General features: G+C 36.3%; 2 protein-coding genes across 2 annotated transcripts in view; one reads left to right on the top strand and one right to left on the bottom strand.

Moving 5' to 3' along the window:
* The window catches only part of LOC116502680 (zinc finger protein 420-like), a 474,998-nt gene that overhangs the window by 341,190 nt on the left and 107,516 nt on the right, over positions 1-26,292 (bottom strand). The window lies entirely within an intron of this gene.
* Positions 1-26,292, top strand: part of PRKAR2A (protein kinase cAMP-dependent type II regulatory subunit alpha) — a 72,120-nt gene that overhangs the window by 31,727 nt on the left and 14,101 nt on the right. The window contains exons 3-4 of the mRNA XM_032208600.1: positions 21,093-21,145; positions 21,536-21,619. Of these exons, the coding sequence (XP_032064491.1) occupies positions 21,093-21,145; positions 21,536-21,619 (137 nt within the window). The remainder of the gene's footprint in view (positions 1-21,092; positions 21,146-21,535; positions 21,620-26,292) is intronic.

Here is a 26,292-nt window from a genome sequence, read left to right as displayed (position 1 = left end):
TCTCCAGCCCCCCGAGCTTTTTCCGGACTTATCCAGTCTCAAATAACCTGACCCGGAGGCAGCTTAAGCAAGAAGCCATTCAACACGTATTGGATATTAGGGTTATCCAGCCTGTGCCTCCAGATCAACAGGGTCAGGGTTATTATTCCAGTCTTTTCGTGATCCCAAAAGCTTCAGGTGGCTGGAGAGCTATTCTCGACCTCAAATGACTAAACCATTTTGTGCGCTATCGGAAGTTTAAAATGCATTCGCTGCATTCCATCCTTGGGGGTATAAGGCAGGGGGATTTCCTCACTACTATAGACTTTGCTGAGGCCTACCTGCACATACCCATAGCACCTGATCACAGGCAGTATCTTAGGTTTTGTTATCTAGGGCACCACTTTCAGTACAGGGCATTACCATTTGGATTGTCATCTGTACCTAGGATGTTTACAAAGGCACTGGAGACACTGGCAGCGTACCTGAGATAGGTACCTATACGGCTCCAGTGCTATTTAGATAACATATTGTTACAATCAGCCTCTGTCAAGGGTTCTAGGAGAGATCTGGACATTACCATATAATGGGAGGTCACAAACACTGACTCAGCATCCTATGGTCAGGCGGTTTCTAAAAGGGGCTTCTAACCTTAGGCCACCCACGGTACATAGGTACCCTTCTTGGGATTTACACAAGGTGCTGGACGCTCTTACAGGTGCCCCCTTGGAACCGCTACAGAAGGTGTCTCAGGTTTCTTACACTCAAGATGGCCTTTTTGGTGGCCATCACCTCCGCCAGGAGGATATCTGAACTACAGGCCTTGTCTACCAGGGATGATTTATGTATTTTTCATCATGACAGAGTGGTTTTGAGGCTGGATCCCTTCTTCATACCCAAGGTTTGCTCTTGTTTTCATCGGTCTCAGGAATTGGTCCTGCCTAATTTCTGTCTGGATCCTTCTCATTCTTTAGAGAAGAAATAGCACACCTTGGGACATGAGGAGGGTTCTGAGAATTTATCTCAAGAGGACATTGTCGACTAGAAAGTCCGAAGCATTATTTGTTTCCTTCCAGCTGGGATCCCTGGGGAACAAGGTGACATCTATCACCATAGGCAGATGGTTGCGTGCCTTTATTGCAGCTGTGTATCAAGCTCAGGGGGTCCATGTACCAGGGACAATTACAGCCCACTCTACATGAAGTGCAGCTACTTCAGCAGCCTGGGCTACGCAAGCTTCTTTGACTGAGATTTGTAGGGCTGCTACGTGGGCATCGCCTTCACCTTTCATAAAGAACTATAAATTAGACTATATATATCATGTATAGGCCCTCCCAGGGGACACTGTGGCTTTGGTACGTCCCAGCCTGGATGCTACTCCCCCCACTATAGAGAAAGGGCATTGGTCCTTACCTGATACACCTATTCTCATAGTGGGGGAGTAGCATCCAGCCCCTCCCTAAATTTGACATGTATTACTTGACTGTTCAATTACTAGTACTACTTGTTTTTGGAGAATAAAAATGATATTAGAGCTATGAACACTTGTCTGGAGAAGATGACACATCGAGTCTGATAGAAGTCCTTCACCAGAAACTGGGTCTGCCTAGCAACATGGGCATGGCTTGTCAGACTCAGTCCAATCAATGAGCAGATGAAGTCAACCCATCCTGGATGCTACTCCCCCACTTTGAGAATAGGTGTATCAGTTAAGGACCAACACCCTTTCTATATAACAGTATCAAACATAGAAAACTTAACTAGAGTGTACAAAGGATCTTATAATATCTTAAATTCACACATTAGCAAAATAAGGCCTAGAATGATCTGACATTCTTTAGAACTTTAGATAAGGCTACAGAAATGTTATTGTTGATGCACACTAGATAATTGAGGAAGCCAATGGATGCCAAAAAGAAGTCAGTATCTACTTCATTCACGATAGAAAGACCTTTGACTATGTTAGTCACTACAAGCTGTATAATGTGCTTAAAAATGGGAATCCCAAAACATACCATTGGCCTCATGTGAAAACCTACACACAGGTCAGGAAACCACAGTATGGTCAGAACATGAAAAAAACAGATGGGCTTAAGTTTGGCCAAGATGTGAGACAGCCTAGGTATGATATATACATTAAGGGAAACTGGTTTTTGGAAAAAGATGAGCATAGTTTTAAATTTTGAGGAAGATGCAATAATCCAAACTATGCTGATGACACTATTCTGATAGCCAAACATTGCAAAGGGTTTGCAAGCTCTTGTAATAAGCCCCAGTGCTAGAAGACAAGGAGCCCAGTGAAAAATTGACACTAAAATAAGATCAGACTAATAACAGGTACAGAAAGCAGCTCCGAAAACAGTTTGGGTTTAGTTTCTCTTTCCTGCTGTCATAAGTAAAGAGAATGGCGAATAGGGAAAAAATTATCAGTTCCCTAACTTTCTCCTAGCTTCTTTAGCAAACTGGCACCTAAATCTTGCTTCTTAGCACCATTGTAGCTCTCAGGCTGTCTTCGTAGTATGGTTCTTTCCCTCAGTGCCATTCACTTCCTTTACTAGCCAAGTCACAATTACTCGTTCTTAGGAAATCCTCTTTAGCACTCTTATTATCTTCTTTTTTTTCTTTGATATTATTAGTCACCATGCTTAATACATAGGTAGGATCTCCAACAAACCAGGAGAAAGCTAAAAGACTTTTTCCCCTGCCCAGTCTTTCATTAGAAGCAAATGTGTTTGCCTGCAAATATTCTAGGTAATTAGGAAGCTTCTGACTGCCTATTTGCATCTTGCAAGCAAATAAAATGCAACCTTGAGAGAGAGAGAAACAACGCAACACCAGCACTGATGGCTATACCAAAGTTGCTAAGGTCTTTTAGAAAGTCATTTTGAGCACAAATAACTCCAAAGCCCCAGGTAATGCCCGTTGTCCAGTGGGAAAGAACAGACCCAACTGTTCCACTGAATGCAAAGGGCCAAAATGCCATGTGCAACATGGTTGCTATGGACATAATGAATTCAAGTTACTATGTACAAAGAGATCTTGGCAATGGATGGGCAAGTCCCTAGAATACTTATCCAATTATTTAAACTAGTTGAGACACCCTTCTGGGTATGCAGATTTTTCTCAACCCAAAGTCTCTTCTAATTGTAACTGCAATAATTTCAAACACTTTTGCTGGGGATTGTGAGAATCATAAGCTTGCATTTACCTTTTATCAAAAGTTGAACTTTTTTATTCTTGCTGAAAGCTATGTTATTGTATCCTCCATCTTTATTGCTTGTTTCTCCTCGCCTCTGCTGTCTCCTTGCCCCTTCATCTCCCCCTGCAGTTTTATTTCTATCACTTTCAGGTGAAGTTTACTTTTCTGTCTTCGCAGCGTGTGAGATCAATCAATTCCTCTCCTTACTTGAGATTGCTGCAGGAATGTAATTACTAGTAAAATTTAAAATGATATATGAATACCTTTGATGATCTGTAAGCTGTTAAACTGAGATTCTTGATGGTCCACTAAAGGAATAATATAGATACAGCAACATTCGCAGGTATTGTCAACCTCAGTATTATACTAATCACAGTATCGAAAAGGAAATATGGGCAGTATTCCTAAAGATATACTTATTGTTATTGTTAGGATACTTTCTGTTCATAGTTAACATTTCAGATAAAGAATGGAACTTATTATAATAAGGTTTGTTTTTTAATCATGAATGTTTAATATCTCAGTTAGTTTTAACTGATTTTGTTCACCTTAGGAACTGACCACATTTGATCTCCTCATTTACTCCTATCTGCCCCAATTTTCTGCCTCAGAATGACTTTTTTTCAGTAATTCATATATTCAGGTTTAAAAATAGTCAAGAGGAACAGAGTATTCTTCAGGCAGCATGCAACTGAAAATAGATTTAATTGTGGCAGTACATGTTTTTACTTCCTGGAGGTGAGAGAAACTAGTTTTGAATAGTGAATTAATAAAAAAAAACAGTTTCTGACAGAAAATGGAAATGGTAACTAGAGCATAGAAAAATAACCTTTTCATGTTTTATTCAATTCAACATGGATTCATTCAAATCTATGGTGCAATTAACATTATGAAATACTGTTTACTGTTTGGGCTTCTTTCACTAAAAATAATGCTTTAAAAATCCTGAAAAGAATAAATCAGATGAATGGGGAAATTGTTTTATGAGGAAAGATTGAATTTACAAAAAGGAGCATAAATGATATGACTTCATTGAAGTTTAGACAACATGGAAAATGTGAACAGAGTTGTTTTCTCCATTTTTCATGCTGGAATTAGTTATTAAATGGTTACAGACTCCTTTAGTGTGTGATTGAGATTTTGTGATATTGATTGAGAACAGCAGTATTGCAAAGTAGAGGTACCACTATGCTAAGAACCTGATTCTACATTACTGTCTTTATTTGGTTACAATTTTCTGCACTAGTTAAGGCTCTTTCTTTTGGGAGCTTGTTTCAATTCTGGGTGGTATTCTCCATTAATTTCAGAAAAGAAATTAAGGTTTAAATAGTCCCTTAGCAATCATCACACTGCAAATGGCTTCTTAAGATATAATTGATGGACTCTTGCCAGTTGTTACAAAGATCCACCACAGGCTCTGTTTCATAGATAGTGCTTTGAAGCTAGACTCATTAAATCTTCTACCCCATATTGTGACAACTGCTGTTTTAAAGCAATATATCTCACCTTTGCACTCTTGGTTATATGTCCCAAACTGAATACATAAGAATAGTTTTTTTAAGAGTCAAAGTGTTTTTATTTTAAACCAGTATAACTTCCATTTTGTACAGTATTGCTGTAATCAAAATCATTTTTCATTACGAAGGCCAAGGTTATGCCTATGAATATATTTACCACATTGTATGCAGTTCTGTAGCAATGATAAGATGACCTTCCATTTCAGAAAGGTATGTGATGAGTCAGTTGGCTTTCAAATATATAGGACTGAACTGAGTTTATATTTTGACTAGCAATAAGTATTATTATATTAGCTTGCCAGGTTCTAAATGTCATGGTAACCTAAGGAAAGACTTTTTGTTGCGGAGAAATAAACAGCCGTTAAGTGTTATTTTATGTACTTCATAGAATTAGATCCATGGATTGATTATTTTTATTCTTGAGTTTTTCCAGGAGCTCAAAGTGGTATATATAGGGCTCCTATCTCAAGACTTGTTGAAATATGGTGCTTAAATGAACTCTTATGATGTTCAGATTTTCAGTTTTGGGTTCTACAGGTAGTACTCGCTTAATGACTGGTCACTTAGCAGCCATTCAAAGTTATCTATGGTGGGGTGATGTGGGGGAGAGGTCTGCAGGGACCTGGCCGTGAGGATCCCCAAGGAGTGAAAAATGGAGCAGGGAATCTCAGTGGGTAAAAGAACCCTTGGGAGGCCTGGGGCAAGGGGGCCGTGCCTGCACTAGATCTCCCAGAAACTTCCCCACCCCATGGCACCCTGTGCTCTGCTTAATGACTTGCACATTCATTTAATAATTGTATCAGGGAGAGCAGTGGATTGGGGTTGTTATGTGAGGCCATCTTGTTTAATAACCATCACCATTTGTGACCATAATAGACAGGTTGCATTATGGCTGTAGGTCAAGGACTTGCTGAATGTTTTATAGAATTCACAACTGAGTGTGTTAATGAAACTTTAGAAACTCAAACATGACAATTTTATATCTACAATATAATTTTGAATATCTGATAGAACCACAAAATCCAGGTGGAAAAGATTTGTCCAACATTGTTCTCTCCAGTTTTTTAATGAGCCAGGGATTAGCTGTATAGTTAAAGCCAGTTTGTTTTTGTGGTTAAGACACCACTAGGCTAGAAACCAAGAGATTGACAACCTAATCTCACTTTAAGCATAAAAGCCACTGGATAACTTTGGGCCAGTCACTTGCTTTCTCTCAGTCTACAATGTCAGAATTGGTCAACAAGCCAGTTGGTCAATTCCTATCACAATCAGTGTATTAACACTTGGTAGATCCGGAAAAAAACCAGACCCTGCATGTGTGGTAAAACAATAGGAAGAAAAAAACTATATAATTCTACAAGCCTACATAAGAACTCTTCTATAAATATCTCAGAATGTTTTGATTTTTGCATTAACACCCTCCCCTCAATCTAGATCCCAGAAATGGTCATCCACTAGTTGTCAACGTTCAGGGCTCAGGACTCCGGACAGCACCCCAGGGCTCAGGAAGCTGCTTGAAGTTTGAAGGAGATTTGGGTTAATGTAAGGGTTTCAAGTAACACCCCTAATGAAAGAAGACTCAGAGGCTTAAAGTTCCTCAGAGTTCCATTTTATTAGAGGTGTCATATTGGCACATCTGGGAAAACCCCAATCTGAAAGCTTCCAGGTTTTCCCTACCCAAAAGAAAGTCTTAAGTTCCTACCCAGCACCCACATATCAATCATATGGAATAACCAAATCACCATCCCAACTGGAGATGTCTCCCAGTCACGCCCCTCAAGATGCAGGGCAGAATGTCCTTGACTCTGAGAAAGGAATGTCATTATGACTATATATCTCCCAGCTCCATACAATTCCCCCCTCCCAGTTTTCCACAGCACTAAATGTGGCAGGCCTGAAGATCCAATGCCCAAGATAACTTCCAGGTCTGACACTAGTGTTACCAAAGCAAGTTTCTGAACCTAGGACAGGAGCTCCCAACCTTTCCGGCTCCCTGGATTGGCGGTGGGGTCGATGGAATGGTTTTATGCACCTGCCACTTGTGCAGATGGAGCTTTGCATGCTCATCTGCTAATCTATGACACTTTGTAGTTGGTGCCTCATAATTGCCATTACAATAGGAGAGTGCATAAAGTGGAGTGTTTTCATCCCTCCAGGGGTGATTTCAGCTTCTAGCATTCATTTGTTTCTTCATATAGTTCTTAGGAAGTCATTTAACACACTAATTTTAGGACAAATACTTTAAAGTATTTTTTATTACGTATGCTTGCTATTGTGGGATAGTCATCTGAAGAAAAAAATTATACATAAGGAATTACTATACTATTATAATGGCCATCACCAAGTATGGATAAACTTTGGGATTGATATTTCATGAAAGATTGAATTAAAAATGGGGAATTTGGCTATTAATATATGAGGACAGGAAAAGTTGATATTAAATTAATATTTTCACAAAATGTTTTCAATATTGTCAACAGAGCATGATAATAAAATACAGTAATCGTAGATCATAAGATACAACACTCAGTGATAGTCATAGGATACAAAACAAGCAATCAACATATATCGTAAGATACAAAGTAATAAGATGCTAAAGGAATAGGTAACAGGAAAGGTGAGAAGAATAATAGTAATATTGTACAGCCCTACTACGTGGTTTTACATCCTAGGGCAGAAGAGTGAATATAGAATGTCACCTGTGCCTGTTAGAGACTTTTTTCCCCAGCATTTTGCTTTTCAGCTGAGTTTGCTGGGATGGCCTGGTCTGGGCAGGTTGACAGTTGTTTGAAATCATCTCCCCTTGTAAATGATATTTAGAACAAGTGGAATGATTGATGTCCATTGTTTGGCCATCTTTTAAAGTCCCTTCTCAGATTCCTAGGCCTCAGAGTGGTCTTTTGATATATATACTCCAGCAACAAAAAGCAAATCAAAGTAATTTTAAATTACAAAGTGGGTTACAAAATGGTGCACGATATTTGTTATATTCACTTTATTAATATTATTGACATGAATCAAATATCTGTGTAGAAATATGTTGAAAAAATTCAAACATTTCAGTGAAGTGTATTTATGTTCACATATGTCTATAGAATAATTGATGTTAAATTTACTACCGTAATACAAAAATCTTCCATGTGGAACACTTTCTACTGTATACATTGATAAATTATCATGCAACTTGATTCATTCAAGCTGCTCTTGAAAAATTGGCTGAGTTTTAGAGAAGCCAGCTGCATCCTGTTAATAAAGGCATAATGTATAGTATTTTTAAACACTAAATTTATAGTATTTTTAGTGTAGCTAAAAGTGTTTAGCTCTTGTGAAAACAAGCAAAATCCTGTGTTTTGAAAGAATTAAACAAGAATACTAACATCTTAATTGATCAGTACCAATCATGCACTCATTTGTGGTAAAGGGCTATATTTAACATTTTAGAAATGTGCAATACTTCAACTGTTACACATTTGCAAATAGTGATGTCAGTAAAAGATTTTCAGATTCTAATAATAGACAAATCTTAACAGCAGATTATTTTGTGTGTTCTAATACAGTATTTTTTATGCCAGTAGAATGAAATATATAGTTTTGCAAACCATGAGGTTGTATAATACAAGTGTAGTGCTATTGCAGAAGACAATTATTTTGAAGCGAATCAATAGAAGAGAATATTTGTAGATCAGGGTTGAACTGTGAGGCCCTTGGTGCCCTCTGGGCTTGTAGTTTTCTTGAAGACATATCATTACCTACTTAGTTTGGTTATAAAACATTGCAAGAAAATAATCAAACTCAGAGAGAACCAAGGATGCTACAATAGAGATTTTAAGGTACGTGCTTCATTTTTCCTCATGTTTTCATGTATAAAATGGCCTATCTTGTGGTGTTTGGGGATAGTATGACTAAATGTCTATGGAGAGATTCTCAACCATCCAGGTCATGGTTGTCCCAAATGTGCTTTTCCAAAAGGCAACTGGACTTTCTTGGTTTTTTTCCCTTGAAAACATTTCATTTCTCTCCTGGACACTCCGACGTACTTTCTGACTTACCCCCTCCAAACAATGTTAAGTGGAGGGGGGGAACGACAGAAGCGTGCCCCCCCCCCCAGGCAAAGCCCCTTGATCACTGCGTGGTTCCAACCAGCTAGGCTTCTCCTGCTGCGTCCACGAATGAAAGGGAAGCCAGGGGAGCAAGTTTATTGCAAAAGGAATGAATTTTATGCCAAATTGATATTGAGGTCAAATTAGCATGTCCTATCCCTAAGGAAACTGAGTCTTAAAAGCTGGAGGATCCAGTAGAGGAGGTGGGATATTGAAATCTTCAGACTCAGTTCCTTTGGATGATAACAGAGTTAATCCATTGCTGGCTGCTGTCTCCACCTTCCCAGAGAATGAACATCTCAGATAAGCCAACACCCATTCTCATCCAAGAAGCTGCTTCATTGAGAACTGTCCAGGACATAGTATGACTAGTTATAAAAGTACACAATCATCTATAACTCATCATCTCTTAATTGGCAATTTTCTCAAGCAATTTAGCTCATGTGTATCTCTTTCTCTAGAAATCCTTTGTCAAGACTTGATACTTAGGATGATTTAGCTGGTATTTAGTTGGCAAAAAGTATAAAAAAAACAAATATATGTAATTAGAAGGATGAGTGATTGCAATATAATTTAAGTTTTCAGAAGCCTTAGAACTTCATATCAATAAAGCTAATATTTATCTTAACACACATGCTTCCCTGTTCAGCATCTCCATGGATTATATCTTTCTTAAGTGTCCTTGGCAATTATTAAAATGTTTGGGTTACATCCAAGATAAAGTATACCACCAAACCGTATCCTGGTATTGTGTTTTTTACATTCCGGATATTTTACTAAAAGTGCCAGACAAGTATTTTGAGCCTTAGTATATAGCTTACCAAGAAAAAGTTATTATTTATAGATTCCATATTTATGAATTTGCCTTTGCTTTTAATTATTTGTAACCCCAATTCAATATTCATGGCTCTTTCATGGACATACACAGAACAATGAAAATTGTGAATCATAAGAAGGCTATGTATGCTGTATCCTATGGAGAAAATAAGATGTCTTCTTCCTCTGCTGAATAAGTTCTACCAATCTCCCTTGGCTTTTGTGGGGTAAGCCAACCCTGGATCCCACCATCTGGAATTTCTTGACCAAGGGAGTCCACAGCACACTCCTTCTGCAAACATGAATGGGACAGGCCAGTCCCCATTGGGGTGAGAAGATTTCTGAGGTTAGAGTTAGGGTTTTAGAGATAACCTGGACTCATATCATGCAGGGTTTTAAAGAAGTTGTGCAAAGGCTCCCTTTTATATGCAGCACTCTACCCCCACAGGCTGGGGTTAAAGGCCCCTTTCCATTTTAGCCTCACTTCTGTTCAGATATGCCCATACAACTGGTTGTTTTTCCACTCTGTCTCCTTTGGTACTTCTCCTTTTCTATGCTCCAGCAATACTTCCCTTTTGTGGGTAATAAGGGTACCTTATTAGCATCTTTTGAGTGCCCTGATCTGCCTGCTATAATTAGCAGAGGTCAGCCTAGATTTGTTGCAAACAATTTGTGCCCGATTAACCTTCCTTAATAGCATTACAACCTTAGTAGCTCAAGACAATGCTGTGGATTTAAAGTGTCTGAACCCTAGCAAAAGTAATGGAGATAGATTACTCTGGTCAGTCTGTATTTGGAATATTTAGGCAATAGTGTTCATCAAGAGTACTGACAATTTGAAGCAAGTTCAAAAAAAGACTACCAAAATGTTAGAGTCTGAAAACCAGATCTAAAAAGATCAATTAAAAAGATGTCTGAATGTTGTACCCAAAAGAGATGACTGAGAGACAATATAATAAGTCTTCAAAAATCTGAAGAATTGTCATCTAGAAGAGGAAATAGCCTTGATTTCCATTGCCTTAGAAAGAAGGACCGGAGCCAGTGGATTAAAAGTATAAAAAAAAGGTTTTGAGGGACACATTCAAAGGAATTTCCTGTGTTAATGAGTAGAACAGCCAGTGGAACAAGGTGGTTGGTTGCTTGAATATATATTTCTATGCTGCCTATCTTCTTTCTGCACCTTATGTAATTTTTCAAACTAAAGTACAATTTTGTTTCTATAACAATACTATCTGTTTCTCAGATTATCAATAATCTTTGTAAAGTTATATATTTGTCTATTTAATCCAGTGCAGTAATAGTAAATAAAATTAGAATATTAATGTGTTGTGTCAAAAAGTTCTTTTAACATTCACACATTTTTCTTCACTCTTGTTAAAGTGATGACACAAGCATAATTCTGATTATTTTTGAGACATGATGACATTTGGCACACAGTGCTGTACTAAATTTGCTTTAGTTACATTGATCTGATATTTTTAACCATTCTTTAAATAAAGCAGAATTATAGTTCATATTTTCTCATGAGAGAGACAAATATTTATGTAAAAGCATGTTCAGAAATGATCTTTCTGTGGAAAGCTTTGGAGTAATATAAAAAAACATGGTTACTTTTTGCTGCACTTTCTTTAATTGTACTAGAAATAGGGATGTTCAAAAGACTAGTTGTTACTTTCAGCTATGTTTTAACATTTTAAACTACAGAATGTGTTGGATGTGAGCAACTCAATTATATAAAGATTGAGGGCAAAAGAAGAATGGATGACAGAGAATGAGGTGGCTGGATGGAGTCACCAAAGCAGTAGGTGTGAGCTTAAATGGACTCCAGAGGATGTTAGAGGACAGGAAGGCCTGGAGGAACATTGTCCATGGGGTCACGATGGGTCGGACATGACTTCACAACTAACAACAATAACTATATAAGGAATAAATAAATAAGCAGTTTGAGGATTTGGTATAAAAATATTCTAACCGAGTAAGGGAAAGAAGATAGCATGTTTCTTGATAAAAAACAAGTTTTTAAATTTATTTTCCTCAATATACAAACATGAAGAGCATCTAACATTGCTTCCTTACCTAAAAAGACATTGCAGCCTATCAGAAGACTTTCCTGTCTATCTTTACTGAAAAGAAAATGGCAATCCTAAATGGTGCTGCTAGATAACTTGCTGCGGCAATATTTGAGGAGATGAACCAACATTAACTAGGCTTAAACATGAAATTTACCTGTGCTCCATAATATTCACTTCCTCTGCTTGAGGTGTAGGACAACTCTGCGTGGCAGTTTCACCTTGGCAATCTTGCCACAACACCTCGCGACATTCCCTTCACTATGGAATAATCCATGCAAGATAACTCTAAGCTATAAAAGTTATCTGCTACTGTTTCTTCTAAATTATTTCCATTTTTGTCAATGGAAATAATGTCAAAGAAACAGTGGCAGATAATATTTATCACATTGAGTAATCCTGCATGGAATTGTCCTGCGGCAAGTTGGCTGCAGCATTTTGGCCACAGTGAGATGACTGTGGCAAGTTGTCCCATTCCACTCTGGCTTGTGCTCCAAGCATACCTTTTCCCATTATGTCTTCTGGAGCTTCATTGCTAAACCAAGGTGCTTGATGGGATTGGATGATAGATGCTATTCAACCATATTAAACATCTGAGTCAACTCCCACTTCCAAAGGCTCACTAAGCACTTGGCTAAATTGCTTGCCAAATCATCTAGAAAATCCCTAAGTGTCCTATGTAATTCATCTGAATCCACAAAATGCTCCGAATGGACCATTTAACTGATACCCCCTCCCCCCTTTCTCCAAAAATCATTAAAAAATGATGAATTTCATCTGGACCAAGAAATGATCTGTGTGCAACAGGCACAGTTCAGCATTTTTAAATATATTGTGATCAGCTGTTAATCATATACCACCCATTTGAGAGAAAAATGTCCATCTGTCTGAACATATGAAGAACGGTTGCAGGAACTGGATATGTCTAGTTTAATGAAAAGAAGGATTAGGGGAGACATGATAGCAGTGTTCCAATACCTCAGGGGTTGCCACAAAGAAGAGGGAGTTAAATTATTCTCCAAGGCACCTGAGGGTAGAACAAGAAGCTATGGGTGGAAACTAATCAAGGAGAGAAGCAACTTAGAACTGAGGAGAAATTTCCTGACAGTTAGAACAATTAATCAGTGGAAGAGCTTGCCTCCAGAAGTTGTGAATGCCCCAACACTGGAAGTCTTTAAGAAGAAGTTGGATAGCCATTTGTCTGAAACGGTATAGGGTTTCCTGCCTAGGCAGAGGGTTGGACTAGAAGACCTCCAAAGTCTTCCAACTCTGCTATTGTATTGTATTGCATTGCATTGCATTGCATTGTCTGCATTGGGCCAAAGATTACCTGAATAAATCAATAAACTCCTGAACCTTTCAGAACCAGAGCATGCAATTTAAAACCCCTCAGCACTAAATACCAGCAATAGTCCAGGGGCTCAGAAAGAAGTCCTGTGATCAATTGTATGTGAGCAGGCTCACCTGCTTTAGTCCTAGCCTGAAACTCAAAAGCAGGGCACCTGATTGTAGATATCAGAGCTTTAAAAATCAGGCAAGCTTAATCTCTCATACTCTAAGAACTTACTAAGCAAACACATTTTCAATTTATTTCAAAAGTAGCTGCAAACTACTTAATACTTTAAGCAATGACGGACAATTACAACTCTAATGGGCCACAGACTCTCTTTCCAAAATTGTATTTCTGAAACTTGGTGACTATCATTAAATAATTTTTCACTGAGAAACTAAAGAAACCTATTATATTATATCTTGAATAAATGCAGGAAACAAAAACAAAACAAAACATGTCACCTTAAGGAACAAAGAATTAAAAATTCCAATCCTTTTCAGGTCAATGACATTTTATCTCTCTTCTGCTTGCTACAGCTCTTGGTCATCTTCTTTAAAGTGGGTGTGGATTTATATCCTGCCTTTATTTTGTACAGTTGACATACCGGTACATAATGCTCCTGCCTCTTATTATATTCTCCACAATAACTCTGGGGGGTTGGGACGGAAAGAAAATGATTGGCCCAAAGGCATCAGCTTATTTTCATGCCTAAAGAAAGATCATGTGCTTCCACTTTCTAATTCAGGCACTTTAAGCACTACATCAAAGTGGCTCTCGTATATTTAAATACCTTACTAAGTGTTTTTCTAGATGGCAAAAAATAAAAGCATAATGCTAGGTTTATTTTAGCTCTTAATCTATTTCCAGTAATGAAAATCCTTGACTTTACATGTTTTTTTCTTTTTTAACTAAATGATGTTGATACTTGTTTATTGTTTAAGAAAGTAATGTGTAAATGCATTTCAGTAGTAGAACATTCACTTTACAAGTCTTAAGAAGTGTAGAGCTGCAAATATTAATGCAGTTTTCAAAACTCAGAATCCATAATACGCATATGCTATGAGTGGTAGTCTTTTTTTTACTATCTTTTAAACATTGCTAAGTAAATTATGCTTGGTAGACTGACCAGACAAACATACTTTCTCTAGGCATATTCCATGTAGTGCTTGAGACAGAGACGGGCATAATAGATGGAAGCAACAGTTAACAAATGTTCACTCTGTGCTTTTAGGTAGCCTTTCCAGCTCAAAAAATATGGGTTGTATTCGAAAGACTTTCAAAATTATGAAAACATCTTATTTCACCTGCAGGACAGCTTCTTGCATCCCAGACATCTGTTTCAAACTCAAAATGGAGTGTTGAGATTTAAAGCGTATCAAATTTTATATACTTTACACAATCAGTTTTCTGCTCCAAAATGTGTGAAGTGTAAGGCAATACAGAGAGACATTATTACCTTTATTTCCACAGTCAGGTATGGTAAATAGTATTTCTGTAACTTTTCTGACTGCATCCTGTTTTTGACTTTTTACATGTCATTTAAACAACATTTAGAATATGTTGCTAGAAACAATTGATGAATCCTGAAATTTACCAATCTGCATGAATATTCAGGGTTTTTTTTCCTGATTATTAGCAGTAAGTCTTGCTTCGTTGGTTTTGCTTCTCAGATTTAGTGTTCTCTAGGAGGATAGAAGATATTGAAGGAAAAACTAGCTGAAATGGCTGAAATGTATTTGTTTCATTAGGAGTCTGATTTGGGTTACTAATCCAAATGATTTAAAGTCTTAATTTAATACTTTCACAATATATTTTTGTTGCTTACATATTTCTTTCTGATTGTGTTTGGAAAATAATAATAATTATACAGCCAGGAAAAAGTTTCAAAAGCTGCATAGGAAAACCTAAAAAATATAACAGAGAAGTTAAAAGTAAAACACCATTAACAGTTAATTAGTTCTGGCTTAAATTTAATGATACTCTACAGAATTCATTGAAATAATAAAATGTTCATAGACCTTGGAAGTATTTGTAATAAAACAATATGAAAGCTTGATTTCATTTAAGTATTAAAGATCTAATGGGATTAAAAGAAATATATGCCCTCAAATTGGTCTTGGCTCCTAGTGATATATGGGTAGATCTTCAGGACGTGTCCCCACCCTGACAATCCAGGTTTTCTGATAGTACGCCAGTGGTGGCATTCAAATAATTTAACAACCGGTTCTCTGCCCTAATGACCAGATGGGTAGGCATGGCTTGGTGGTCATGTGACTTGGTGGTCGTGGCCAACTCAACGTCACTCACATTGATGGGTGCTTTGTCTTAGCTATTAAAATGTAATAGGGTTAACTGGAAAAACAGTTTCTGTAAGCGAGGACAATAAAGATGAGGCTAGAAACAACCAGAATGTTTCCTTCCTGCCTTCCTTACAGGATTAGTCCTGTAAAGTGGAAAAAACAAAATAAGATTTCTTCCAACAACTGGTTCTCCAAACTGCTTAGAAAGTTAACAACCGGTTCTCCCGAATAGGTGCTAGCTGGCTGAATCTCACCACTGTAGTATGCCCTTTGACACTGTAATCGAGTCGGTCTGGTTTATTGCTGGCTATCTTTTTTCCTTTCCCATCATTATAGACTTGTCAAAGGAATTGGATGTTCACATAATATATTCAAAATAGGATAATTTGAGTCTGGCCATTTGTGCCTTGAATATAAACTCTAGAGTCTAGATCAATTTTTTTCCTATGATCCATTTGTTTAGTTTTTTCTTGGTTATTCATGCTCTCTTAAGAACCTTCTCCAGCCTCGAAAACATCAATATTCTTTCTGTCCTGTTTCTTTTTTCACTTTCATATAGGGAAACTATTATCTGCATAATTATTTTTGTAGGTATAGACACATCCTGGCATGTGAATATCCTTTTAAAGCCTTCACTGCTATCTTATTAAGTGCTTGCCTGTGGTATATTTCTTGGGTGTTTGCTCCTTTATCAACAGGAAAGGAACAAGTAGTCAAATGCACAGACTAAAAGGCACTATAATGAGTTAGCATTATATCAGTGGTGGATTGCAGGCGGTACGCCCCGGTACAGGCGTACTGGTGGCTGCCCGGAGCACCAAGTACCGTTCCGGTAGGGTGCTCTGGAGGGCCGCCCGCTTGGGCTCCTTACCTGTCCTTTAAAGTCTTTGGCGTGCATGCACATGGCGCACACAGCGCCTGCATGATGCTCCGCTGAACAGCTGGGGCATCATGTAGGGTCATGGAGGTGTCGCTGGACAGGAAGACAAATGTGCATGCTGCGCGCATCCATGTCGACAATGCCGGGCCTGTTCCAACCGTAATGGTTGGAATGGGATCCGGAACCCACCATTGCATTGTATGTGAAAAACTTTACAGTGTATCTTTATGCAGCTGTAATAATAAAATAAACACATGAAAGACAAGAAAGCCATGACATAACATTATGATATGTCAACAATTGCATTGAACTAGCACACTTTTGTTACATTTTATGTACATAGATCAGTTTTTGAGACTCTTGTGTAATAATAAAGAGAAAAGAACAAAGCTAGTGCTAGTTTAACAAGCTTCCACATAATTTTAAAATAAGTATGAACATGAAATTGAATTATGGAATGATTCTTAAAAGTAATCCTCGGGGGTGGGGGGGAAAGAGGTGATAATGCATGGAGATTTTCAGCAGCTAAATTCACGTATAATTCCTGCTGCAGTTTTGCCATCTGGTTTACCTACTCATTTCCTTCCTGGTTCTTCTTTTCTTTTTGCTAATGTTGCACATGCATATTATTTATTTTATTTCATTTAAATTTATTGGGCAGCTAACTCCAGTAAAATGAAATTACAAAATGATAGCAAGTTTAATTGTAAAGTCACAGTGAAGAATATTCCCTATTTTTTCTCCAAACTTGTGAAAGAAAAAGTGGATATCAGAATAATAACACACTTTAAATTTATTTCCCTTAGTCTGGGAATTACTTTGCTGAATATTCTTTTAAGCTTATTAGTCTTGATGTGTTCAAGAACTTTCTTTACTTTTTTCATAATTATTTTTTAACTTGAAAATTTGAATTGGAAAAAATTATAATGCAAATTCTGTAATAATAGAACAGAAATAATAAAGTGCTAAAGTTTAAACAAGATCTATATTTTTATTATAGACTAAGTCACATCAATGTTAATTAGGCATATATTTAGAAGATAGATACATAGATATCACCTATTAAAATTTAAAAACTATTTTTAAAAGCTTTATTTCAAAAAAGTTGGCAACTATTTTAATGTTCTTATTCCTACAGTGTGTTATTAATATATAGTAACACTTTTGATTGTTGCTGTGAATGTTGTTCTCAATTTTCTGAAAATGTTTTTATGGTACATTCTATTATGCTGTTATACCTGCCATATACGTAGTTCCCCACCTCATCTTATTATTTTTATTGAGAAGTTGCTAGCATCATCTGTTTTTCAAGAATATGTTTGGGTGTACTTAGATCTTATTGGCATTTTTAAAAACAAAAATGTTCTGTGACTGCCACAGTGTTTAAAGTATGGTCTCTTACTCAGAGAAAACATGAAGTTAAGCTGGAATGGAAAAGTCATACTGGGAGGGATTAGAGGAAACAGCCTAAAAAGTGCCTACTGTGTTTTAATTGACATGTTGAGAATTCTAGCAGTAACTCCTCATGTCACGCCAGCTCAGATATTTTGGAATGTTTGCCTTGGCTAAAGCTGCAATATAGGGAGCAGCTCATAAACATGGTTTAATATGTGGTGTTTTACACAGGAAAATGACTTGAGCAATGCTCTTTCATTAATAAAATATAAAAAAACCTGGAAAGCTTCCATTTCAGTTAGTATCAGATTGCCTTGTGATTATTTCACCAGTACCTGCCCACTAGCTCAGTGTGGTCATTGTACATCATGTTATAAGAATAAAGATGTAAGAAAATGCACACCTGTGTGCTTTTCTGTGTGTGATGTATTCTATTTTATTTTTCTTTATGCACACTGAGAGCATATGCGCCAAAGACAAATTTCTTGTGTGTCCAATCACACTCGGCCAATAAAGAATTCTATTCTATTCTAACACTTTGATTCGATTTAGCATGCTGTAATTGTTAAGAAAAAAATCTAAATCCTAGTGCCACTTTTTAATGAAGGCATGTCACTTTTAATTATTTTTCTACTCTTACCCAAAGCAACATGTGTAAACTTATTTATACATGGAAACTTTTTATGGACGCCTTTAAGTAATGTAGTTTAGATTTAGAACAATAGTTCACATTGATTTGCATTAATTGCTGAATCTATAATTACTGTATTTTTGGCATTATAACATTGCCCGGACTATAATACACACATTAGCTTTAGAGGAGGAAAACAAGGGGGAAAAAAATCTGCCACTGCCTCCCAGCATCCATCCAATATTCATCTGGCTACCGTCCTTGCAGCAAACCTCAAACAGGTGAGCTTCAGCATCTTATCGCAGCCCCAGCATGTGGCTCATCAGGACTTCACTCCATTACACCCACCACCAGTCAACTGAGCTGAACTGCCACCGCCACAAAATGCTGGAGCCTTTGCTACCGAGCAGCTGATTGGTGGTTGGATTGGCCTCCCGGAATACTACTGATCAACTGTTCTAGGCGGCAGGGATCGCTGCCGCCTATTGCCTTCCATTTGCCGATGCCTGTCTGCTGCTTCCGATCGCAGCCTCCAACCCCCTCCCTTTCCACAATATTCATTCTATGAGACGCACAGACATTTCCACCCACTTTGGCGGGGGGGGGGGGGAGTGTGTCTTGTAGTGCAAAAAATATGGTAATTTAAAAAGTAATACTTCTCTTGTATTAAATCCAATACCACCTGAGGTGGGTTCTTCCCTTTTTCAGAGGTAATTTTGCCTGGTTTTGTCATTGGAAAACTTGCGTCCTCATAGTAGAACAACAACATTTTTGATATTTACAGTCTTGCTGAATTTGCCAGTATGCTATAATTGTATAGCTACCTCTCAAATTGTTTACACTTTTGTGGAATTGCCAGTTTATTTCAGATTTTCAGAAATTGATTTTTTTTTCTTATTCTTCCCAAGGTTATTTAGTTCAGGGCAATCTATCAAAGGTTTTGTATAGTTAGACTATAGAATAAAATACTGTTGTTGTAAAATTGTGGGTGCCCCATCACTGAAGGCTTTCAAGATGGGACTGAACAGCGACTTATCTAAAATGGTATAAACACTCCTGTTTGGGCTAGATGACCTCCAAGGTCCCTTCCAACTCTGTTATTCTATGTTCTAATAAGGAAATGGAAGGTAGAATTGGATTAGATTTTCCTAGTGGCATGTAGGCTTCATTATTACATCTAGGTTGTATGTGGCAAATATACACTGGAGAGTTCTACATTTTTCTGAAAATTCAAACTCAAACCCAGTTCTGATCAAACATATTTTCCGATGCTCTAGGTTTTGTATCTTTCCTAGAAGCTTACATTAAAACATGTTTTATAAAAATATAAAATGCTTACAGAAAAATACAGTAACAATTAAAATAGTATTAAGATTCTGGCTGATCTTGAAAAAGCTAAGCTCCTGTTCAAGAAGACATGGAGATCCCAGATTAAGAGATAAAATTAGCAAACTGACAAAAATATATCCTGGAATGCATACATTAACAAACCTTTCTGTATTATCACCAAGAAAGCTATATAGCTTGTATCCATGAATTCATCAGGAGTTGAGTCAAGTCAGTGTCATACATACCCATTATTAAAGACTAGCAAAATCACTTTAAAACCAACAATTATTGATGACGCTCACCATAGCAAATATTTTATGAAGGTGTTCATGATATGCTTTCAAAATTCCAGGTGAGCTTGCTGATCAAGTTTGCAGACTCCTATTGAGGAAGCAAATTGAATGGTTTAACATTTTCTGATTCACATATTTCCCCTTTTTTGCACTTTATTATTGTAAACTGTACAGTAAATATAAATTTTATACCCTTGTCCAAAGTCCAATATGTTACTTATTGATGTATGTAAAATATTCCTCTGCTTTTCTTTGGGAAAGTTTCAAGAGCACATTGAAGCAAATAATTATTAACTTGTATTTTGTTGTGATAATATTTCAGCATAATCTTGGCATAGAGTTTGTTTGACTTTTTAAATATATGTTAAGCTCCTGAAATTTTGAACATAAATTTTTGACTCCATTATAGACTATAGATAGTTCTCAACTTTCAACAGTTCATTTAGTGAGTGTTCAAAATTACAGTGGCACTGAAAAAATGATTTATGACCTTTTTTCATAAGTATGACCACTGCAGCATGCCTATGGTCACATGATCAAATTTGGATGCTTGACAACTGCTTCATATTTATGATGCAACCTTTTGCAGCCTTCGGACAAAGCTAATCGGGAAACCGGATCCACTTACCCATTTTACTAGCTTAACAAATGCAATGATTCACTTAACAACTATGACAAGAAGGGCAGTAAACTGGAGCAAAACTCACTTAACAAATGTCTCACATAGCAACAGAAATTTTGGGCTCAGTTGTGGTTGTAAGTTGAAGACTACAGTATACTGAACTATTTTTTCTTCCTAAATTGTGACCAAAAATGCACAGGGAAAATTGTTGATGTGATACTTATTTGTTTTGTGCAAATATAGACATCCCTATTTGTTAAAAAAGAAAATTTCTTAGTGCCTGACACTTATATGTGAGATTGGTTTTTTCTATTTTTCCCTTTCACACAAATAGGTAATATACGGTAAGTCTCACAAGCAATTCTATTTACTACGCTTTTTTTGTCATATCTTGATATAGAATGGTGCAACCAAGAGAACCACTGTATTGCCTTTATTTTGATTACCTTGGACTAACTCCTGAATAATAGTTAAGCAAGTGTCTGAACCCTTAAAGTGTTAAATCGTTTACACTATATTTTATGTTATTGGGAACTTAAAGATGGCACTGATTAATATATCCCTACAGAGTTCTTACCTCTCTATGCATGATAGCCCTGTTAAAGAATAATAAATATTTCTTTTTCAAGTCTGTGCGGAAGCCTTCAACCCAGATGAAGAGGACGAAGATACAGAGCCAAGGGTAAGTAAGATTGAAAATACTATATTGTTTCGGGATGCAAAGAGCAATTTATTTTATTCTATTCCTTGGGTGAAGTTACGAACTAAAGTGATGAATGAAGTAGCAGCACTTGTTCTTTATTATGACTTTTGAATGAATACAAAAGGATTCACAAAATTGTTCCTGAAGACTTTCCAACTGAGTATTATTAATTAATAAAATAGTTGAAACTATAAAATAGTTTCCTTTCTTACTTCTCAGGCCTTCTTTACCGAAGGAATGTGAAAACTGTACACTGCTACAGTTAAAACATTTTCAAAATGTTTTCCCTAAATATCTGCAGAATTATAACCCCAAAAATGTTTAGCCTAAAATGTGATGATATCTAGATGTTTTCTTCTTTTTTTTTAGGTAGTTCATCCAAAAACAGATGAGCAGAGATACAGATTGCAGGAAGCCTGTAAAGATATTCTCATATTCAAAAACCTAGATCAGGTAATTAGCTTAACCTATATTTACTGCTTTAATTTGACCTTTTCACTTGAAGATTCAAAATCTAAAATATATAAATTCAGGAGCATTTTGATTTATTACATATGTGATTATAGCAACATGTGGATGAAATTGAATTACTTCTTATTTCAAAATATTCCTATTTTAGAATATTTAATTTGTAACAAGAAGTAGAAAAAAAGGAAGAGGATTTAACTTTAATACACCAGACAGACAGGGATGGGTTCCAGATTTCTTTATTGCGGTTCGCTCAGGGACGCACTTTGGATGTACATGCACTTGATACGCCCTCCGCGCATATGTGCAGTAGTGAAAAATGCTTCTGTGCAGAAGCAGAAAACAAGATGGTGCTGCCTACGGTGCCGCTGATGGAACCGATTCGGAGGCATGGGTAGCTGAGTTACTACCTACTTTGCCAAACCGGTTGGAACCCACTTCTGCAGTCAGATGTACATTAAATACCAGATTTATAAAGAATTTTACCTTATTTGGAAAGATAACTGATTTGACTGAACTTTCTTGTTCACCGTTGCCTAGAGCCAGGAATCTGGCTTGTGTCTCTTCAGCAAGCCAGAATTATTAATTAGTTTATTCTTAGTCTCTATAATTACATAATTAGGATGCTCAGATTATTTCATTTTAGGAATCGTGATACAGGGCATTTATTATTTATTATTATTATCTCGCTACCTAGAGTGATTCTAGGACATGCAGCTATTTCATGGGTTTAGCAATTATTGTTGGGGCTGACCATACACTATATCTACTCTGTATATCTTGACTTAAGACTTTCAATATCATAGAGAGTAGGACATTTTTAGCTGAAGTGTTTTTTTAACCTATTCATATTGTAATATTGAGCATTTCTTGCAGCTGTTGTCACCTTTTCCTTTCACAAATTAAATAAAGTATTAGTGGGTTTTAGAATAAATGCTTTATTACCTTACACATATGCTAACTTCCCTTCAATCCCATTATTTTTAAAGGCATGGGTAATGTAAGGAAAATAAATAGAAGTTCAGAAATATTTAAATGAGCATCTGGTCATGAAAATATTGCCCATCACTTTACCAAAAATGTTCTTTTTAAAAAAAAAACCTGAAATGGTATTTACCAGGGATATTGCTAGTGAAGATGATGTATTTAATCTGAACATTTTTATTCTCTTCTGTTGCCATGTTCTACTACTTGACAGTAATTAGCAAACATGAATACAAATTTTCTAAAACTATTACCACTTTAGGTCTTGAGGTTTAACAATGACTTTGCTACAAGTTGCCTAGTTATAATTTGCATCCTTTTAGTAAAGATTCAGAAGGACTGCATGAACACTGCTAAACCTACTATGATGAAACTCAGTTGATAGCATTTGAATAAGTGAGAGCTGTTTTTCCTCTGAATGTCAGCTTGCCAAATTATGGTAGCCCTTAACCTTTCCAACCTCCACTGCTTCTCTTAGAAGATGCTGCCAAGTTTATTTCATGGTTCTTAGACAGCTCTCACTTAATCCCTTCCGTTTTTCACATGTTCTGCAGCATTCTAGGTTTTAATAATTCAAAAGGTAATATAAAATCTGGTAACATTCAGGACAATGTTTGTAAAGATCAGTATGAATGAAAAATGTCATCTTGGGTAGACCACAAATAAAAAGTGTACTCATTTAACATGTAAACATTTAAAATACCACCTGTAGGAAGAAATAATGTATTAGGTAAATTGGGTAACAGAAAAGATATAGCAAGCAAGTCCAAAAACTACTTGAATTTTTTTGGGGGAAAAATCTTTGTTGCTAGTAGGGTAATGTAACAGAGTCTTGAAAACCAAAGTACTTCTCTCTAAAAATTAAGGCAAATTTATTCTGAGTCACTTATTCTAATTCTCTTACCTCAACTCAAGAACTCCATCACAGTCATTTAGCACCACTAAATAAAAACAATCTTTTAATAAAGGTACTCATTTTGGATATTTTTATTATTCATATCCTACCTTAATTTCCTGCATCCTACATTTCTTTTTGCCATTGAGAGTTATTTCAGTTGTGCTGAAATTTTATCACCACAGCAGAATGGAACTACCTTGATAGGAATGCTTATTATGGTTTTAATTCCCTGTTTAGCCTTTTAAAAATATGCTACATTTCAGAGCATAGGGAATATTTAAACATGGGAATAACACATCCTAGGTTCAGAATAAAGCCAGGCTGATTTTACCTGAGGTGATATGTTAATAAAAAACACTGTCCAAGGCTTTATTTAAATCCTTTTCCAATGTATTTAAATTGGACAGAGCTTTCTATAAAACAGCAAGGTGTGCCCATTTTTTTCAATCCATCAGGCTGTCCTAAAATTTATGCTGGCTTACAAGAAATTATCACCCCATTGCTATATCAATTGGCTGCCTGTAGAAAATGAAACACTGGTTTGTTTAATATCCATCCATCCATCCATCCATCCATGAGATGTATTACCATCCATCTCCTATCCATCTCGTATTCAACAACTCTGGGCAGCAACAATCATAGAACACTGGATAAAATAATTGACAAAAACAAAATTTATCTTGTAAACAGTTCTAAGTATTACATATTTGATATGCAAATGATGCATAATGCCTTTTTGGAATAACATTTTAAAAATAAAATAAAATAATGTCTGCTTTTTGTTGATAAATATTCAGTGCTTAATACCATTGAGATATTTTTCTTCTGAATTTTCAACTTACAATGTGATGACTCCTTCAAGTGTTCTCTAAAGAAGTTATATGGGTATATTTTAATTTTAATAAGGATAGAATAAATATCTGTTCATTTATCTTGTGGATGCATCTAAGCAACAACATTTTCAGTAATTCAAGCAGTAATTTAAAGTGAAAATTGGCTTTCTTGAAGCAATGTTTTAATTCATTGGAGATTTATACATCCCAAACCTCAGAGATTTAAACAGTAATTTTTTTTTTAAAGGCACCTAACAACTTCAGTTAATTGAAAAATAACCCTTCCTTCTTACTAAGGGAAACATTTTGTTGCAAGATAAGAGGCATTGACATTCCTATAATCCTCAATATAGGGGTTGAATATTTTCTCTTATTTTAAGGAATAGGATAAGAAGCTTTTTCTTGGCCTTTGATTCTATTCAAGTATTTTCACAATCTTCAAAGGGAGTATCTGCCAAAGAAAGTAGTTTAAAAAACCCCAATCAACCCATTTTAAACTCTACATTTAGATTGATAATAACTGTTGCCATAAAATATTAATTCGCTACCCTTTAGAGACTATCATCATTCTTTTCTTATTTGACTTAAACCATACAGAGAATTAAATGTATTAATATTCTTCTAAGCCGCCTCTCATATGAGCAAGCCAATCACTGAAAGATAACTCCGCTAATTAAAAGGTCACAAAGGAGATCCACAGAACGTTACCTTTCTCTAAGGCTAAAGGACATAGCCCCTAATGTTTTGGTACATGTGGTGAGATTTTACTCTGAAGCCATAGAAAAGTATAAGTGTCTTACAGATAAAACATATCAGCAGGCAAAATTTTATGTTTCATCCATTTCTGTAATATATGCCATAAAGTTATTTCCTTCCTCCAATTTTCTGTTAACTGATTTTTATACGTACTAACCAAGGATTGTAAAGTAGCAAATAAAGTGGATAGGTTTTATAGATCAGATTTTACAGGGTGAGTTAACTAGATTAGCTCCACAGGTTTTATGGATGGTATCTTAAGCCTAACTGTTCGTTTATATATACCTGGATGCTTTGTTATAATTATGTCTTTATTTCTTTGCATTTGGTTGCTAACTGTAATAAAATTTATTTTCAGAAAAGAAAATGTTGCTGATGTGCAAATTTAAAGATTTTTGTAGACTGAATTCTTGAAATTCTGATAAAAGTAAAAACAATCATATATCCTGTTTGTTTCTTCCAAGCTTGCTGCCACATACATTTCTGAGAAGTAGCAAGTCTGGCTTTGATGCAGACTTTGATGCACCAAGATATAACTATCCCAAAGGAGCTTTTTCAAGAGGCAACTGGACTTTCTGATTTTTCTTTGAAGCATCCAAAAAGCATCCAATGAGCTTCTTCAGCTCTTCTTAACTTTTACTGTTGTGATATTTGAACTGATTAGGAAGTTTTGCAGAATATTAGGAAGTTCTGCCCTCTAAAGGCAGAATCAATGGACCACTAGGTCTTTTTCTGCTGTCAGTTTTCTATGTTTCTATGGAGAGATTATTTTGTAATGTCTCAATCTCTCTGGACTTTTAAAATAGATTTGGGAAAGATCTGAGGGAAAGAATCCCCATCTTTTCTCTTGTAGAATTTGAATAATTTGGAATCACTTTTCCCTTTCCCTCCTTAAAGAGATGGTGCTTCCTGCCTTTTCGTGGTGTAACTGCACTTTCTCAGACTGGCATTTTTCTTTGGTGTATAGAATGCTGCTTCCTACTCATTTTGATCAATTAGAAATCAGTTTCATAGGTGTGTTCCCTATGAATTGTCAAAACCTCTAGATAGATGACTTAATTGTGATATAGCCAAAACTTACTGATCTTTTGGAGACCATACCTCGGTTTATCAGTTGCCTAGCACTTTATCCTGAAACATTTTCAAAATATTTCAAAACAGCAATGCAAAGAATCTCAAAGTTGACC

Source organism: Thamnophis elegans, chromosome 2 (assembly GCF_009769535.1).
Source record: "Thamnophis elegans isolate rThaEle1 chromosome 2, rThaEle1.pri, whole genome shotgun sequence".
Taxonomy (NCBI): Eukaryota; Metazoa; Chordata; class Lepidosauria; order Squamata; family Colubridae; genus Thamnophis; species Thamnophis elegans.
This window is presented reverse-complemented; position numbering and strand designations above follow the sequence as displayed.